Below are 20,018 nucleotides of genomic sequence, written 5' to 3'. Positions count from 1 at the left end.
GTACAGCACCAACAATTAAAACCTGATATGGACCATTATCTGCTACATTTAAGTTGTTTTAACCATCTAATGATTTAGGATTTCCCTGGAAGTCTTGTACAATATGTTGATAGTGTGAACAAACTGAAAAACAAGTTACAAAGGAAATGTATGTTGTCAACATGTGTTTAATTAATGCTCAACATTTCACCATGAAAATCATATTTTATGCAACACAGTAAAATGAATTAAAGATCTTGCTGTTTGGTCTTTACTCAGCAGCTTCTTTGGCCTGTAGGAACAGAATCAGAATCAGACAACAAACAAGGAAGTTGTTCTGGCCGTTGGTGCAACAAACACTTATTTTACAGACAAAATAAGACAGAGAATTGCGCACCAGCTAACAGAGGCGGCTATCTGCGGCGCCATCTTGGTTACAACACAATAATCTATACAGTTATCTATCAGTGTTAATAAAGAACATGAAATCTGCAAAAAAAAATAAGGATAAGGTATTTTTGTGCTGTAACTGAAACATATCTTCTAAAGTTGTACAGCAACTCTTTACCTTTCCACTATCGCGGCTTTTGGCTCTGAGCTTGTTGACTTGAGATTCAGCAATGTCAGCACGCTCCTCTGCCTCCTCCAGCTCATGTTGCACCTTTCTGAATTTAGACATATGCTGGTTGGCAGCTTCCTCCTGGGTAATTAAAATAAGAGAGCATAATTTACAAAGTTTCATAAGTGTGAAACTTAGGGTAAAATAAATGGTATTAAATTACCAAATCTACTGAATTTCTTAAGCAAATAACATCTATCGACAAACAACATTTAGCAATGTCTTCTAGACCTGGTAAAAGTCTAAAACTCACCGCTTCCTCTGCCTGCCTCTTGTAGGCCTTAACTTTCAGCTGCAGCTTATCTACCAGGTCCTGAAGTCTTTTAACATTCTTCTTATCCTCTTCAGTCTGTGGGAGAAAATCAGTGCTGAGGAATAATCAATGCCCTACACTTTCATACACAAATGTGTCTGTGATAGTGTAAAGAAAGCATTTGCCTTACCTGGTAAGTCAGCTCTTTGACTCTGCGCTCATACTTCCGCACCCCCTTAACTGCTTCTACACCTCTTCTCTGCTCAGCCTCCACCTCAGTCTCAAGCTCACGCACCTTTTGTAGAATAAATGAATAGAGACATGTCTTTGAAGTTGTGAAATCAGTCATGTCTTTGTAAAACTTAGATATGATACTAAATCAGCTTATATATAATGAAAAGCATGTACAGCAATCATCTTTAAATCTACTGTAACCCATCTTGCTGGTAACTGACCCTGGACTCCAGTTTCTGGAGCTGCTTCTTGCCTCCCTTCATGGCCAGATTCTCAGCCTCATCCAGACGGTGCTGCAGGTCCTTGACTGTGACCTCCAGGTTCTTCTTCATCCTCTCCAGGTGAGAACTGGTGTCCTGCTCCTTCTTCAGCTCCTCAGCCATCATGGCAGCCTAAAATAGTGGTATATATTGAAGTTTTTGTTGTGATTGCCCAGCTGCCATTGAATATTGGGCTGAAGCAAGTTGATGTAATTGAATAAATCATGAGATCTCACATCAGTGATGGCCTTCTTGGCCTTCTCCTCTGCATTCCTGGCTTCCTGGACAGAGTCATCCACCTCTCCCTGCACCTGCACTAAGTCATTCTCAAGCTTCTTCTTGGTGTTTATAAGGCTGGTGTTCTGGAGACGGAAAAAAATAGGATTGGTTTGAATGCAAAAGAACTTGCAAGTCACAAAGCAGAAATGATAGAAATGTATTCAAGGTGTATGTAAATGGCATACTTGGTTGTATTTAATTAGAACTTGTTTTTGACACATACCTGTGAGTGCAACAGACCAACGCGTTCACTGGCATCAACCAGCTCAGCCTCAGCCACTTTGCGACTCCTCTCTGTCTGTTCCAGAGCAGCTCTCAGCTCCTCAATTTCAGCCACCATCAGACTGTTTCTGCGCTCCACCATGGCTACCTGCTCCTTCATGTCCTCTGAGCCACGGATGGCATCATCAAGGTGCAACTGAGCATCCTGGATTTCACAAGAACGTGGTTTCATTAGAACTTGTGGAAGTAGTGGTCATAGAATTGATGATAGACATTTTGGTAATAATTTAACCAATATTCATACCTTTCTACAGAACATTAATCCTCTCTCTTTTCAATGTATCTGTTCTATTCTGTTCCACAGATTGACAAACAAAACCCTTCCCGTGTTCAGTATTTATGCACATGATGTCCCAGTCCCTCTACCTTGAGCTGCCCCTGCACATTCCTCAGCTGTTTCTGGGCCTCTGCTGCCTGCCTGTTGGCATGGCTCAGCTGGATCTCCATCTCGTTCAGGTCTCCCTCCATCTTCTTCTTCACCCTCAGAGCGTCATTCCTACTTCTGACCTCAGCATCCAGCGTACTCTGCATGGAGTCAATAACCCTTTGGCTGTTCCTCTTAGTCTGTTCCATTTCCTCATCCTTCTCTGCCAACTTCCTGTCCACCTCACTCTTGACTTGGTTCAGCTCCAGTTGTACACGCAGAATCTTTGATTCCTCATGCTCCAGTGTGCCCTGAGAAAAGCGAGGCAGTCAGATTAATCATATTAATGTTTTTATATTAAAACCAATGCATAACACTGAATTTCCCATTTTTACCTCAGCCTCCTCTAGAGCGGTCTGGATCTCCGATTTTTCTGTCTCCACAGTTTTCTTAGCCTTCTCCAGCTCATGGATGCTCTTGCCAGTCTCTCCAATTTGCTCAGTCAGGTCAGAGATCTCCTCTGTACACACAAACACAGGACCAGCTTAGACGTGGGAAAATATTACCAAAGCACTGGAGTGATATTTAATTACTGTATATTAACAGTTAAAAGCCACCTTGACAAACCACTTGTTTTTCGAAGGAATGCCATATATGAACATATAACATAGTCATAGGAACTTAATGTAAAGGTGCCATAATAATTTTGATCGTTACAGTTCCCTCATATTAAATAACACTAGTCTAATATAAATCAAGTACTCACGTTGCAAGTTCTTGTTCTCTCTCTTCAGAGTTTCCAGCTGATCCAAAGCCTCCTCATAGGAGTTCTTCATCTTAAAAAGTTCAGTGCTGAGAGAGCGAGCCTCCTTCTGAGCTCCTTCCAACTCTGCTTGGCCCTCCTCATATTTCTGCTTCCACTCTGCCAGAACCTAGGGAAATCCATATATTATAAATCAGAAATATGCTATTTTATGAAAATTAATGATTGTACTTCAAACTGAAAATATCACCCTAGGGTACAATTTCATAATTTTCACCTTGTCAAAGTTCCTCTGCTTCTTGTCAAGGTTGGCAGCCATTGCGTTGGCTCTCTCCACATCAATCATGAGGTCCTCCACCTCTCCCTGCAGTCTCTGCTTGGTCTTCTCCAGGGAGGCACACTTGGAGTTAACAGCCTCAATAGTCTCCTCAGCATCCTGTAGACGCTGGGCCAGCTTCTTCCTGTTAGTTGGTTGGTTTTATAATGCAAAACATGTCACAACACATTCCCACAACACTTCTCAACGCCCTGTACCGTCCTAACCATTCAAACTATATTTGTGTTCCTGCAGATCTGTGTGACTCACTTGGCCTCTTCCAACTCTTCTGTGCGCTGGATGGCATCCGTTTCATACTTAGTCCTCCACTGAGCCACCTCACTGTTGGCCTTGGACATGCCGCGCTGCAACTCTGCCTTGGCCTCCTGTTCCTCTTCAAACTGCTCCCTCAGGAGGTCACAGTCATGGCGAGCAGACTGGACACCATGGGCCAGTGCATTTTTAGCCTGTGAGAGAAATAGCATAAGAAAAGATTGTAGTGACAATAAAGTCTGAGAGTGGCATGCAGTGAACATGTAGGTATGTCTCTAAACTCTGTGATTGGTAGCCCATCTTGGATCCCTTACCTTGACCTCCTCCTCAATATGCCTTTTTAGCTCCTCCACTTGCTGGGTGAAGGCCTGTTTGCCTCTGGTCAGCTGAGAAACCAGGGCTTCCTTCTCCTCCAGTTGGCGGCTTAATTCACCTGCAGGGATAGAGGACTATATTGTTATACGTTTTTTTCCCTATAAGATGATAAATAGATGTTAATGTATGGTAGGAAGATAATATGTGCTGAATAGTACTGTAGAAACTGTGTGGAGTGGACTTTTAGTCCCACAGAATTAACAGCGTACTATTGAACAACATCATTGGCTTTTTGGTCATTGTTTGTGGTTACCATTTTCTGTCAGGAGTCTGGCCCTCTGTGCGCTGGTGTCAGTGATCTGGCGAATGTTTTCATCATTCTTAGCCTTGATTTCACTCAGCTGGTCCTCAAGAGTACGGCACATTTTTTCCAGATTGCCCTGTTTGTACAACATACCCTCATTACTTCAGTCCGTTTGAATGATGATGTCAATGACCCAGCTCAACACTGCTTGACCTCTAAACCATCACTACTCGCCTTAGCCTTGGCGACGGCCTCCATGTTACTGGAGAGGTCATCTATCTCCATCTTATACTCGCTCTTTTCCTTCTCCAGCTTCTGCTTGACACGCTGTAGGTTGTCGATCTGCTCCCCGAGCTCAGCCACGCTGTCAGCCTGCTTCTTGCGCAGAGCGGAGGCTGTGGCCTCATGCTGCAGGGTGGACTCTTCAAGATCACGACGCAGCTTCTGGAACTCAGCCTCACGCTTCTTGTTCATCTCAATCTGAGCAGCAGTGGCACCTCCGGCCTCCTCCAGCCTCTCGCTGATCTCCTCAAGTTCCCTGGAGAGATCTGCCCTCTGCTTCTCAACCTTGGCCCTGGCAGCACGCTCAGCCTCAATCTCCTCCTCCAGCTCCTCAATACGGGCCTACAACAGGAGGCAGGAGTAGCATAAATAATATATATTAAATCAAGACAATTTTCCCCCTACAATACAGTTGAAAGATTTTACTTCAGACAATGATAATATTTTTACTATTGTTATATACAAGTGTCACTTACACTATTATATTCAGTTGACAGTGACACATGCAGTAGTCAACACAGAATGGTAAGAAGCACATAGTTAGAGGATTCTAGATGGACTATAGCCATTTCAGCTTAGGCATTTTATCAACTGGGAGGGGATATAGTTGAGATCCAAATAGTTGAGATCTCTAATATTGTAACACTGAAGAAAACTCTTCACACCTTCTGAAACTTCAGATGCCACCAATATAAAGGGATGTCTAATCAGAATATATTACTCAGGTGCTTTTTCCTGTACTGTACCTGGAGCTCCTTGATCTTCTTTTGCAACTGAGCTCCCAGAGACTGCTCATCCTCAATCTTACTTAGGAGTTGGGAGGTCTCAAATTCCTTCCTATGAAATACAAACACGTAAACAATTGTCAACAAAATGTCAATTTTTATCAATATTGCAGGTAATAATGTTGTCATCTCGTTTACTTCTTAATTTTCTCATCAGACTGCTGCTTGTCATTCTCCAGGTCCATTATGGACTCCTGGGCCAGTTTCAGATCTCCTTCCAACTTTCTCTTGGCTCTCTCAAGGTCCATGCGGAGCTTCTTTTCTTGCTCCAGAGAACCCTCAAGCTACCAGATTAAAACACACATAAATTAAGTGATGACAGTATCTTCTCGCACACTATGAAGGCCAACATTTTAAACTCCACTTACATCATCCACTTGCTGTTCCAGCTTAGTCTTAGCCTTGGTCAGAGTGTTAACTTTGTCTTCCTCTGCCTGCAGGTCATCCAGGGTCTGCTGGTGGGCCTCTTGGAGAGCTTTCTTCTCCTTGGTTAGCTTTGCAACACTCTCCTCCACAGAAGCCATCTCCTCTGTCAGGTTTTTAACCTTTTTATAAGAGAGGATTTTGTTTGATATACTGTATATTGTATTAAATTAATTCAGATGATAATTATGAAGTTTACTATATATTGAACAGCAGATCACAGTGCAAACCATGCTATTATGCTTAATAATCAATGTGTAATCAAGCCTGTAATCAATGTGTGGAGTTCCCTGACACTGAAACCTAATCGAATCATGCTACAGAAACCTAAGCTAATTCTGCTACTGAATCCTAATCCTGATACTGAAACCTAATTTAATCTTGCTTCTGATATCCTGCCGCTGAAATTCTATTTTTGTCGCAATGGTCCCTTCACCCACAATATGACTTGAAATCTATTTATGTTAATTAGTTCATTAGACCATCAATGTTGGTACTATTTTATAGTTAGACTATGGTAAGGCACAATACCTTGTTTTCAGTGGCATGCTTCTCTTTCTCCACTTTGGCCAGGGTGAGCTCCAGGTCATCAATGTCCTTCTTCAGCTCAGAACACTCATCCTCCAGCTTCCTCTTTTTGGCTGTCAACTCAGCACTGATCTCCTCCTCATCCTCCAGCCTCTCGTTCAACTCTTTGAGTTTGGCTTCCAGCTGGATCTTGCTCTTGATGAGTCCCTCACACCTCTCCTCAGCATCGTTCAGATTCTCTGCATCCTGGTATCAGAACAGGAGGGAAATCACAAACCAGCCTCACAGTGGATCAAAACATAAATATATTTTAGTCAAAGATGTCATAAGAAAACAATAGAGAGTAACTAATATTAATGGCTAATAAACCTATGTCAGTGTGCAAATGCAAACTCACAGATGCGACTTGGAGTGCCAGGTCATTCTTCTCCTGCAGCAAGGTCACCATCTTCTCCTCCAGCTCCTTCTTCTTGGCCAGAGCCTTGGCCAGGTCCGACTGCATCTTCTCATAGTTCTCCTTCATGTTGGCCAGCTCCTTCTCAGTCTCAGCACTCTTCAGCATGGGTTTGATCTTGAAGTACAATTTCATCCATGGCCAATGTTTCACATTCATGAATGAACGGATGTTGTACTGGATGGCATAAATTGATTCTCTGGTTGAAAAAAGATAGGATGAGGTACAGTGGATTTAAAAGGTCTACACACCCTTGTAAAATGCCAGGTTTTTGTGATGTAAAAGAATGAGACAAAGATAAATCATATCAGAACTTTTTCCACTCTTAATGTGACCTAAAATGTGAAAAATACAATTGAAAAACAAACTGAAATCTTCGAGGGGGAAAAATGTAAAGTAAAAACCTTACAATAACCTGGTTGCATAAGTGGGTACACTCTCTTATAACAGAGGATGTGGCTGTGTTCAGAAATAACCAATCACATTCAAACTCATGTTAAATAGAAGTCATTACACACCTGCCATCATTTAAAGAGACTCTGATTCATCAAAAAGAAAAATCAGCTGTTCTAGTGGGATTTCCTGACATTTTCTTCGTTGTGTCTCAGAGCAAAAGCCATGGTCTGAGGAGAGATTCCAAAGCATCAGAGGGATCTCATTGTTGAAAGATATCAATCAGGAGAAGGGTAAAAAAGAATTTCCAAAGCATTAGATATACCATGGAACACAGTGAAGACAGTAATCATCAAGTGGAGAACATATGGCACAACAGAGACATTACCAAGACCTGGACGCCCCTCCAAAATTTATGAAAAGACGAGAAGAAAACTGGTTAGGGAGGCTTCCAGGAGGCCTACAGCAACATTAAAGGAACTGCAGGAATTTCTGGCAAGTACTGACTGTGTGCTACATGTGACAACAATCTCCCGTATTCTTCATATGAAGGGGCTTATGGGGTAGGGTGGCAAGATGGAAAGCCTTTTGTTACAAAGTCCCCCAAAAGCACGTGGGAAAATGTGTTATGGTCTGATGAAACCAAGGTTGAACTTTTTAGCCATAATTCCAAAAGGTATGTTTGGCATAAAAACAACACTGCACATCAACCAAAGAACACCATACCCATGGTGAAGCATGGTGGTGGCAGCATCATGCTTTGGGGTTGTTTTTCTTCAGTTTGAACCAGGGCATTAGTCAGGGTGGAGGGAATTATGAACAGTTTCAGATACCAGGCAATTTTGGCAGAAAACCTTCAGTCTCAATGTAAAACTGCAAAGAGTTTGGGGTTCTCATTATCTATGATACGTTAAATCATTAAAGGATTCAGAGAATCTGGGGAAATCTCTGTACGCAAGGGACAAGGCCCTAAAACCAATATTGGATGGCCGTGATCTTCGCGCCCTAAGATGGCACTGCATTAAAAACAGACATGATTCTGTAGTGGATATAACTGCTTGGGTTCTGGAACAATTCCAAAAGTCATTGTCTGTGGTTGTCTGTGAACAGTTTGACCATGCAAAGAAGAAACCAGATGTTAAAAAGATCCAGAAATGCTGCCGCATTCTCTGGGCCCAAGCTCTTTTAAGATGGACTATGGTCAAGTGGAAAACTGTATTTTTGGGAATCATAGACGCCGCAAAACTCCAAGAGTTTTAACTTTTGATGTTTTCTTTGTACTTTCTACAGTTAAATATAGGGATAAATGCTTTGCATATCATTGCATTTTGTTTTTATCAGCATTTTACGCTGCATCACAACTTTTTTGGAAACAGGGTTGTATGTGAAATATTGATGTTATGAGGCTTAACCTTAAAAGATTAAATTTCTCATTCTGAAGTTTAACTGACATTCATTACATACAGATTATTCTCAGAAAGCTTTGCCAAGATTTCTATTATTCCTCACCTCCTCTCCATCATCTTTTTAAACTCCCTCCTCATGAGATATCCACGGCTAAGAGCCTGGAGCATGCGGACCAGAGCAGCCAACTTCTCATCTCTCATCTCCTCCAGGACACCCAGAAGACCAGCTTTGAAGAAAACCTGAGACAGGTAAATATGTTCAATTCTGGAACCCCAGTCAGAATATGATAGAATGGACCAACATACAATTTCTAATGCTTACAAATAATCAATAGGACAGTTTGACATTTCAGTTTGTAAATCATTGTGCCTTACAAAACTAAAATAATCATTTATTTATTTTGCATTAGTTACTAGAAATAGTAATATTTTTATATTACAATATATATAATCTTCCTTGAAGTTGTATTTTGTTGTCAGATTTTGCTGGGTATATTGGACTAACCTTGGTGTGTCCAAACTTGTATTCTTCATGATTTACATCAATGGACCCAAGTAGCTTCTCAGAAGCCTTCTTGTTGTCCATGAACTGTCCCTCAGGGATGACGCTGGCATTTAGTACTTTGTACCTGGATGATGATGTTTTGTTTTATTACATATCCAGTTATGATAGGTTGGTTATATTCTGTAAAAGGTATGCCTTTCCTAATGCTGGGAAAAGCCCTCAGAGTAGATCTATTTTGGTATATATGTCTGTGTGTGTAGTAAGTACCTCTGCTTAAAGTCAGCATAGAGGATTCTGCTGGGGAAGCCTTTCCTACAGATTCTGATACCCTCCAGTACACCATTACACCTGAGCTGGTGGATAACCAGGTGGTTCTCCATCAGACCTAGAATGACAAGCCTCTTTTAATACCCTTTTCCAATTTGGGGTGGTTAAAAGTCACTATTACTGTACTAATGATACTTGTCATTGGTAAATCTACAGTATATTTCCTGTACCTGGAGTCTTTGACTCATTAGGGATCAGGCAGCGTACAAAGTGAGGGTGAGTGCTCCTCAAGTTGGTCATCAGCTTGCCCAAATTCTCCTGTAAGAGGGTTAGAAACCAGTTTCTCAGAAAATATGAATGATAATCTAAGCAGATTTTGAAGTACTTAATATTGAAACATCCAAATCTCACCCTGAACTGGGAGGTCACAGTCTGCATGGACCCACCCTTCTTCTTGCCTCCTTTCTTGGTTGTATCTGACAAAATGGTAGAAAGATTATAATTATAAATGAGGGGATCACCGGTTAACTTCAAATATCTTAATTGGGTACAGGTGGCCTAGCAGTTGGAGTATCTGAACAGTAACCAAATGGATGCTAGGTTAAATCCCAAAGCTGGCAAAGAAAAAGATAAAAAGAAAAAAATATAACAATTAATTATGTTTGCCCCCCTGGCTCTCATTGTAAATTACCCCATGTCTCTTCAATTCAGAGGAGCTGGGTAAGATGCAGAAGAAAGACCTGGATTGGACCGTATGTGCAAAATGACAAATATCCCCTTTCCCTAATGCAAATGCTTTCTTGAATAACCAGAGAAATTGTGATATAGATTCAAAGAAAAAATGTGAAGAATGGTGGTCTGTTTTGTTCTTAATTTAATATTTTGATATGATACTATTCTTACCCTCAGGTGGGGCAGCAGGATACAGGGCAGCCAACAGTTTAACTGAGGACTTCCCATACAGCTGACAAACTGAGTCGTTCAGGGGGTCCTTGTTCTTGTCCAGCCAGCCAATGATGTTGTAGTTCACAGTGCCGGCATAGTGCACCAGGGCAAAGTGGGCCTCTGGCTTGCCTTTGATTGGCTTGGGCTTCTCAAACACCTTGCTTTTGCCAAGATGTTGGTCATACAGCTTGTTCTTGAAGGTAGTGTCTGAAGCCTTGGGGAACATGCACTCCTCTTCAAGGATAGAGAAGATACCCATTGGCTGTACATAAAAAGATTTATATTAAAGTCATTAGATTTACATGCAGGATTCATGTTTCTTAGCTTTGGGGGCAGATTTTTCTAAGAAAGTAGGTACTCATGTATTAATTGCATTATGAACACTAATAAGCTTCTATATGTATTGCATTCTGTTTATTGATTAGAAACCTACTTAACTGCTATTTAAAACCCAATGTAATAAAATACTGGGTTAGACTAGGTCCGCATTGCTTTAGACTGTTCACGGACGCCACAGATAGGAGAAGACCCAGATTTGCATGCTGATTAGACGTGATTATGGCCACAACCGAAGGTGCCAGGCCTCAACCTATCTATTCTATGACCCAACTGCAGAAGGCTCCAAGGTAAAGTTGCTAGTGTCTCCTCTATTTCTTCCATTCAGGCAGGACAGCGACAGATTAAGAAGTCTGTTAACTTTGATCTTCAACTATGGTTGCCATGACAGTGTAGGGTTCTATCTTGTTTTCCTATGACAACTTGTTTTCTTGTATGTATTTTGAGCATAAGAGATAATGTTTTGGGAGCTGACAAGGAGAGCTATAAAAAGGTGAAAGCAATAATGTACAATCAGAACAATTCTCATGACACTACTTTTTGGTCTCTGTACTTGTACTCTGTCTTGTTTTGATTATTGTTCCCGTGGATCCACAAAATGAAACCTGAAGTAATCAACTGTTATACGAACAACTTTTTTCTTTTTTAATAACTTGCGAACATTTTCCATTTTCCACAGGTTGATTATAGCAATCCCGGACAATTTACCTTCTCAATAAGCTCAATACATTGCGCCAAGTCCATGCCAAAGTCAATGAACTCCCAGATGATGCCCTCCTTTTTGTACTCCTCTTGCTCCAGGACAAACATGGTGTGGTTGAAAAACTGTTGCAGTTTTTCATTGGTGAAGTTAATGCACAGCTGCTCCAATGTGTTGAACTGTTAATGGGATTTAATGATTAAAATGAATCATTAAATCACACAAGGTTGTAATTCATCTCAAGGATAACAAATTGACTAGTATTGGTCTCATACTCACATCAAAGATCTCAAACCCGGCAATGTCGAGTACACCAATATAGAACTGCCTTGGCTGCTTGGTGTCCAACATCTCGTTGATACGGATGACCATCCACAAAAACATCCTCTCATAGATGGACTTGGCTAGGGCACTCACTGCGTTATTAACCTGCAATAAAATGTCCTCTTCTATGTCAAAAGCTTGAACGCCACTATTTTAAATGCAATCATCCCTAAAGTAAGTCCCTGCAGATGCGTTGCTTGTCCGACTTACCTGAGGCACAGTCTGTCCCTTGGTCACATACTCATTGCCGACCTTCACTTTGGGGAAGCACAGACACTTCAACATCTCAGCTGAATTCAGGCCCAGCAGATAAGCAATTTTATCAGCCACTGGAAAGATAGAAACAACCCCAACATAATTAGGCACACAATATATCATGTTTCTGACATCACAGTGTCAGAAACATGATAACTTCCATTGGATGACTGTTTTTAGGGTCATATTTCTCATTTTCATCCAGTGTAGTTTCTGGAGGTTAGAGGTTCTTCTCCAAAAATTATCTATAGATTGATTTTCATTAGGTAGGGAATCGGACTGTTTTACACTTTGTGTCAATGTATGGGCCTCACCTTCTGTGCCATCTGGCTCAGCCTGCTCCTCACGCTGCTTCTGCTTGAAGTGCATGTTGCCATGGTGAATTACAGCTCCTGTCAGCTTGTAGATGGATGCTTTTTCTTCATTACTGAAGCCCAGAATTGTAATGGCATCCTGGAATCAGCGAGGAAGTACAAAAATCAAATAAAATAGAAGACATCTCAGTTACTTTACACTATACACCTGTAACTGTTATATATCAGATACATTTTCATTAAATAAAATAGAGACATGAAAAGTCCTAGCTGCCACTGAGGTGGAATTATGTTTTCCATTCAGGGCATTAGGTGGTACTACGCATTCCATTTCTAGAGTTTGGTCAACACTTTCTATGACTCACATCTGTAGCTTCCAGCTCAACCTTGTCGTCAATGCTGTTTACAGTGATCTGACCCTGGCTACACATTGGAAAGTCATAGGGGTTGGTGGTGAGGAGGGCCATTTCTGTGTACAGCAGAGAAAAAACGTGTTAGTTCACAAAAATTATTTAAACAGAACTGTCATGTAAGAAGTGTTTTATTCTCTTTGCATGCTGTCATTTGAACAGATTATTTTTTTAAACACGTGAATTATTTTTGCTATGCAAACTTATATATACAGCTCTGTTAGGAACATTCAATTTGCAGTGGTCTCTTTATTTTAACCCTTCTATTCCTCACAAAAAAAAAACTTCCTTTTCAACCTTTTTGGAAAGGAAAGAAAAGGGTGCAGTGGTCTCTTAATTTTTTCCGGAGCTGTATTTTGCCGTTAGTATATTATATGCCTCTGGTGGATTTGATACACATTTTATTGTTTTAACTGTCAACTGCACAATTATCTGTTTTATGATATTGTGATGCTTCTCTACTGTCCATGTTTTAAGGCAGTAGAGAAGTTTTTATGCTGCTATTTTATTGTGCCAGGGAAATAAGGGAGTTGGGTGTCTAACTTTCATTGTATCCTATTCCGTTTAAACTTAGGAGGACATAAGCCCTTGGACCACACCCCGGGACTCATAGCTGTCCCTGTCCAAAGTCCTCCTGATTGTGTTGCAGATCAAGTAACAGACGATACCTGACAATTTCAGCTACTTCTCCTCTGATGCTTCTGACTTGGATTACATTATATGGGCTAATTATTAAAATGTGCACTTTTAAAATGTTCACCCAGCAGAGTCAGAAGAGGACTGACCACCCCTCAGAGCCTGGTTGCTCACTAGGTTTCTTCCTAAGTTTCAACCCTATTAGAAAGTTATAAGATTTCCAGGTGTATTTCCTTACTTATTATGGAATGCGCTGTGTAGATAGACTTCAGGTTGCTCTGCTTTCAAATGAAACCTAATCCAAATAAGTTATCGATGCATTTTGACATTTACAGGCTAAAATCACTATTTAATTATTGTCTCATAGCCAATGTCATTGGATCTAAATTTCCTGTATTGGGACATCAAACTGCATTAGTTGATAGACCTTTCCCAAACACCTGGTCCATGTGTAGATGCTTCTGTAGGATTTAACAATATTCTATATTTATGTGGACCATAACAATCTCTACATTCAGTACCAACTATATCAGGTTTGTGGCCTGTCATCATCTGGAAGAAGATGTGGTAGCCTCTTTCATCTGGCAACTGGAAGGTCACTCTGGACTTCTCCAGCAGGTCTGATGGAAAAAGCAAGATAGTGATACAGAGAGAAAGAGACAAAGAGATTTAGACAGAGAGAGAGAATGATAATTAAGTTTCATGTATTAAACCATTTTCAAAATAGTCTCTGAAATTAGTATCAAGATACAACCAAAACCAACTTACAGGTCTCAATGTCAGCTTTAGCCAATTTGGGTCCTTGGAAGTGAATCCTGATGAATTTACCCTACAATTGAGCATTTGGTTATAAAACATAACAAAAAATCATAAAGATTTTCCAGTTTGTTATACAACCCTGTTTCCAAAATAATTGGGGCACTGCGTAGTATGTGAAGAAAAATAGAATGCAGTGATGTGCAAATCATGTATCACTATATTTAATTGAAAATAGTACAAAAACAACATGTTGAAAACTGAGAAATTTTATTGTTTCTGGAAAAATACAGGACCGTTTTGAAGTTGATGCCAGCAACATGTTTCAAAAAAGGTGGGACTCGTCAAATTTTGAAATCGTCAGACCACAGGACAGTTTTCCACTTCACCTCAGTCTATCTTAAATGAGCTTGGGCACAGAGAAGGCAACAGCATTTCTGGATCTTGTTTATATACAGCTCCGAAAAAAATTAAGAGACCACTGCACCGTTTTCTTTCCTTTCCAAAAAAGTTGAAAAATCTCTTAATTTTAACTCTTCTGTTCCTCACTCAAATTTTTCAGAAAGGAAAGCAAAAGGTGTGCAGTGTTCTCTTATTTTTTTCCGGAGCTGTATGATTTCTTCTTGGCATGGTAGAATTTTAACTTGTATTTGGGGATGCAACAGTGTTCACAGACATCATTCAGTGATGGCCACTACAGAATCGTGTCTGTTTTTAATGCAGTACTGCCTGAAGGCCTGATAATCACGGCCTTCCAATATTGGTTTTCGGTCTTGTCCCTTGCATACAGAGATTTCTACAGATTCTTCGAATCTTTTAATGATATCGTAGTTGATGAGATCCCCAAACTCTTTGCAATTTTACGTTGAAAAACCTTATTCTTAAATTGTTGCACTATTTGCCTCTGCAGCCATTCACAGAGTGGTGAACCCCTCCCCATCTTTACTTCTGAAAGACTCATCTGCTCTGGGATGCTCTTTTTATACCCAATCATGTAACCTATCTGTTTCCAATTAATCAAATTAATTGTGAGATGTTCCACCAGTTTTTTTTTTGTTTTACACAACTTTTCCAGTCTTTTGTTGCCTCTGTCCCAGCTTTTTTTTAAATGTGTTGTGGCATCAAATGAAAGTGGGCATATATTTTTCAAGGAACAATAACATTTGTCAGTTTCAACAATTGATATGTTGTTTCTGTACTATTTTCTATTGAATATAGGGTTTAAATTATTTGCACTTCTTTGCATTCTGTTTTTCTTCACATTTACACAGCCTCCCAGCTATTTTGGAAACAGGGGTGTACATCGAAAAAATACTTTCCTGGTATGCTCTTCATACTTACAAAGCGAGACGAGTTATCGTTTCTCACAGTCTTGGCATTACCATAAGCCTCTAGCAGAGGGTTAGCTGCAATGATCTGATCCTCAAGAGACCCCTGAATGAGACAAAAACAAATTGCTCTAAAACTGCTAAACTGGGGTTTCTTGAAACATGATTAGGAAAAATGTACACATCCAACCCAACTGAAATGCGTCTACAAAACGAAAATAAGCACCTGCATTTTGCCAGGGTCTTGCTTTTTCTTCTCACCACCAGACACTGCAATGGTGGCAAAGTACTGGATTACACGCTTGGTGTTGACAGTCTTTCCTGCACCGGATTCTCCACTGGTTCATATGACAAAGAAAGAAGGTTTTTAATGTTTGATTGTAAGAAAGGCTTCTACTAAGAAATAGCATGAAGAAATACACTGTTGACCTATCTAAAGAAAGGTAATCAAATACTTGCAATAATCACTAAGACATTATTACACATAGCTTAATTTATAATGTAATCCAACCTATTGCAATAGATTGTTATTTTTTTAATATAAACATCTTACGTAATCAAGACGGACTGGTTCTCCTTATCTGTGAAGAAAAACAGGTTGCTTATAATTCTGTAACAACATTATGGTTAGGCCTACATAATTTCATATCCATTCATCCATCCATTTAAGCTTGTACCTATTTGCATGAATTGAAAGCCGTTGTCAGAGACAGAGAAGATATGGGGTGGAGCCTCCACTCTCTTCTTCCCTCTATAAGCGGCAACAACTTCTGCATCATACACAGGGAGCCACTTGTAAGGGTTTACCGTGACACAGAAGAGTCCAGAATAGGTCTATATGAAAGAGATTGTATAAGGGGATTACAAAAGTCACAGATTGTTCCCTATGGATAAATTACCAGACTGGGATCTGTGTCTGTCTATAGATTTACTTCTGTACATCCAAAGATACATCTGGGTGAATAATGTGTCTTGCCATCGACATAGAGGCAAGGTAATGCCTCCAACCCCATTTTTCCCCAGTCTTTGTGTGTTATTGTGTTTGTATGCTGTGTTAAGAGCTGCTGCTCCATCTTTACCGGCTACGTGCCAAATTATTATTTCCCAGAAACTAGAGTTAGTTTGCTGTTGTATTCCGTGCTTTGTGCACCTGCAGTCTACAAATACAAGACAATTTCTTCTGACTCCTGCGACTTGACCCTTTACTACCCTGACACGCTACACCAAGTAAAATATCTCAGACAGCACTAGATTTTTATTAATTTGGGTTGAATCATGAGTCTTGCCAAAAAGCATTTACATAATCACAATGATTGGTATTTCTTGGTTTGTTTGCTTTGTTTCTACCTGGATTGATGTGTTGATGGGGTTCTACTGTATTGGTATGTCTTGGTTTCTAAGATTCATGAAGGTATGTATTATCTTATGTTCAGTTGTGTGTATGTGTGTGTTTCTGCAGGCTTCTTACATAGATCATCCATGCTGCATAACGCTCTTTGAGGTTATACAACACAGTAGCTTCATTCAGGTAGGTCATCATGGCCATGTCTTCAATCTTGTCGTACTTAGGGGGGTTCATCTGGAGCAGGTCTGCTTCTTTAAACTCTTTCCCTTCCTGAAACAGACAATTAGTTCACTGAATACTTTTTCCTTTCATTAAATTGTTGCATCTACTAAATAAAATGTGTGTGTCCAGGTGCATGCTGGTCTTGTAGATTCATGTCTGATAAATAGTGGTAGTTATAGCAGTACTAATGGTAGTAATATAAATGGCTAAAGGGCACAAATATCATTTAGCCCTGTGGGACACAATTTGGTCCACACTGAGTTCTGGTGGTATGCACCTAAAATACTTTGTATTTCCTTGGGAAAAAAATTGCCAAGGTGCTATTCTTCTAAGCGCGTGATATTTCCTGCATTTTTAGCTTGTGAATTAGTGATTGTTAGCAATAAAAATAAAAAAAAGACTATTAATTTTGCATGGGGTCAACTGAGACCAAGGCCCCATTTACAGCTGAGCCCTGCATTTTGTATAACAACATATACTTCTAATGCAATATTTTTTTACACAATTTATATATTTTTTAAACGAATGGGAAACTAAAGCATCATGACATGCATATTAATGTTTGGCTATAATGTTTAACCCACCCATGTATTGGAATTGTATAGTCTAGGGTGTAGTTATAGGTACATATTTTGGGGTGGTTTGTAGGTCTGGGACATATGAGGGAAATCTAGTAGGCTACAGTGGGTATCATGTCATCATACACCTTCATGTGTTTGTAATTTATTTTGAACATTCTGAAGGTTTTGTGGCAATGATTGTTTTAGAATATTGAGCCTTGCATTCTGCAATTTAAATGCACAGAGATGCTTTTACTGTATGGGTAATGTAAGGATGGGTAATCCTTACATTACCCATTTGTTGACATTGTGGATAAATCTGGAGCTGTTTTCTTTCAAAGAGGCACTGGTAGTCAAAACTAGCTATAGCAAATCCAGATTTCCATGAATTATGAATCCACAATAATCCTTGCATCAATTTAAAAAAGAAGTATTTACTTCTTGACTGTAACTTTTTTAACCAATGGCTGTGAGTTGTCAATTATCAGTTTATAAAATCTATTATTTGACTAAATATATCCCTTCATTTATATTGAGTTACATACTATTTGTGTTAAGTCCCACACATTTTCAGTTTAATACCCTTCATCTAACAAGTTTACCTGTGCACCGCCGTCAGGCATCTTGACTGTCACAGTACATGTTCCATCTTTCCTGGCTGTGACTAAACCCTTAAGGTACAGCTCCTTGGGATCAGGTACGAAGCAGGAGTTCTTTGAATCAAAGGGGGCCGTTTGTGCCTCAATTCTCTCCCTTTCAGGCTTACGGAGGTATATGGCAGCCTTGCCATATTGCTCCATCTCTGCGTCCGTACTCATGGTGAAGGATCTCTAGGAAAGAGATGAAACAAGAAGCGTTATGGACACCGTGTTGCTTCCTCCACACTCAACAGGTAGATGAGCAGTATCTCAAACAGAATATTTCCATATGTTTGTTATGTCTCACCTTTTTTTCCCACTACAGATGAAAATGTATTACTTGGAGGACCCTGTAAAGCATTAGAGTGTTGTGAAAACACAGTTCTATAAAGACATAAAGGAAACATTTTGAAAGGCATAATTCAAGTTTGTCATATTGGCCATGTGGATCCCACTGACAATGTAAATTTTCCTAGTGGCAACTGACTTAACTAAATATTCTACACAACAGCCATAATTCACAAACAAATGTATGAGCACCACATTTCATTTCCATTTAAAACATTCTGAAGCAAACCTTATAAATCAATGTCAACAATGTAGACCTCTGAATTTGAACTTCTAATAGATGAGAGTCTTACCACAGAGGAAGAAAGTGTCTGACTTAGGGGGATCCAGGGGCCCCATCCTCCTTATATCAGTTTGAAGGTGCCAACCAAGCAAAAGTTAATTATGGACCACTCTGGAGAAGGAAATGGATTGGAGGAGATAGATCTTTGATCATGCATTCAACTAATGTCAACAAATTCCAGAAGTGCCACACTCATATTACATTACAATATTTGAATAAAATGTACATGAATGATACAACTGTGACTATGAAAATATGAAAAGTTTGATGTATCAAAATATTCCATTGTTACCACATAGTTACTACTGTGATAAAATAGTATAATATAATCCAATATACAAAAAAGTAGAAACATTTAGTCTCTTTGGCTGTTGCATCTAATGTAACATGTATATCTACTACATTTAATCTATTTTAGATGCCTGAGGTGCATTTTGCTGACAGCACAGTAGCTGCCTAAGACTTTAATACACTCTGAAGTAAACTGCTTAGCAGCTGAGCTGGCATCAATCAAGGAGGAGAGAGTATTCCTATTTTTATAGTTGTCCAAAAAGACAGTTCTAGACATATCTGAAGGAACCACCATCAACTGAGATATTGATGTACATAATTTTAAGCATGTTTTTGAGGAAGTTCTTTCAAATCCCCCAAATGAAAACAAAGCAAAGGCATAGCATCGTCAATCAAAGCCATTCAGATGCACAACACCTTGTCCTGTCTGGTAACGGGGGTACTCACCATTTCAGTTTTTAAATCACTTTTTATATTTAGCTGTGCAGAAATCTTCCATGATATATTACTTGCACTTTTGTATAACAGGGACATGTTTCTCTAAGCTCCAAAGTAGTTCTAGGTTGACATTGAAAATGCTATTAAAAAAAGCATTAACATCTAATATTTTGCTTTAACATCTCATAAAAATGCTTTAAGATCTCATAAATTGTCAATCAAATGTGTAATAATAATTGACAAATATATATTTTGGCAGAGTGTTGGGTGAAATGAAAAATAATTATTGATGCAATAAATGTTAGACGGGCTTGAAACAACAGTCTGTTCTCACTACGTAGGTTTTTACACAGACATCCCAGCGCATTTGCTCTTGTCAGAAATTGTCACATGGTTTAATGGATTAAATCAAAATTTAGATTCAAAGTCACATTTTGTGGCATGAATCCACAAAACAACCAAGTTGGGCTTGACGTAAATTTGGAACTTGTCTTTCCAGATCAAATATCTTGCTATAAATTTATTAGGGGCTAATAATGTCACAGTAATTTGCTGGCCTGTATCAGATCTCTTTGCGGTCTACAGGATAGGCTATGTTGTCTTGC

At 39.6% G+C, this 20,018-nt stretch overlaps 1 protein-coding gene and 1 long non-coding RNA gene across 2 annotated transcripts; one reads left to right on the top strand and one right to left on the bottom strand.

Annotated features, from left to right (window-relative positions):
- Window positions 1-183: 183 nt before the first annotated feature.
- LOC105010275 (myosin heavy chain, fast skeletal muscle-like) lies at window positions 184-18,248 on the bottom strand. The gene is made up of 39 exons (XM_029123614.2): window positions 18,018-18,248; window positions 16,757-16,903; window positions 15,966-16,122; window positions 15,842-15,869; window positions 15,515-15,626; window positions 15,302-15,394; window positions 13,973-14,033; window positions 13,726-13,824; window positions 12,524-12,627; window positions 12,159-12,297; window positions 11,800-11,918; window positions 11,545-11,694; window positions 11,274-11,444; window positions 10,188-10,491; window positions 9,696-9,760; window positions 9,515-9,602; window positions 9,285-9,402; window positions 9,018-9,141; window positions 8,616-8,752; window positions 6,657-6,912; window positions 6,263-6,505; window positions 5,677-5,853; window positions 5,447-5,592; window positions 5,270-5,360; window positions 4,476-4,865; window positions 4,251-4,377; window positions 3,937-4,055; window positions 3,620-3,816; window positions 3,311-3,494; window positions 3,037-3,202; window positions 2,666-2,790; window positions 2,273-2,581; window positions 1,848-2,051; window positions 1,582-1,707; window positions 1,307-1,477; window positions 1,042-1,146; window positions 852-947; window positions 548-679; window positions 184-271 (listed from the first exon to the last, which is right to left on the bottom strand). The coding sequence occupies exons 1-39, from the start codon at window positions 18,231-18,233 to the stop codon at window positions 251-253; spliced, it is 5,817 nt and encodes a 1,938-aa protein (XP_028979447.2). The 5' UTR covers window positions 18,234-18,248; the 3' UTR covers window positions 184-250.
- On the top strand, window positions 8,681-18,859 carry LOC114840401. The gene is made up of 4 exons (XR_003782592.2): window positions 8,681-8,761; window positions 16,748-16,816; window positions 18,176-18,307; window positions 18,682-18,859. It is a non-coding gene; the product is annotated as an uncharacterized LOC114840401 (long non-coding RNA).
- The last annotated feature ends 1,159 nt before the right edge of the window (window positions 18,860-20,018 follow it).

This window comes from Esox lucius, unplaced genomic scaffold, assembly GCF_011004845.1.
Source record: "Esox lucius isolate fEsoLuc1 unplaced genomic scaffold, fEsoLuc1.pri scaffold_47_arrow_ctg1, whole genome shotgun sequence".
Classification (NCBI taxonomy): Eukaryota; Metazoa; Chordata; class Actinopteri; order Esociformes; family Esocidae; genus Esox; species Esox lucius.
This window is presented reverse-complemented; position numbering and strand designations above follow the sequence as displayed.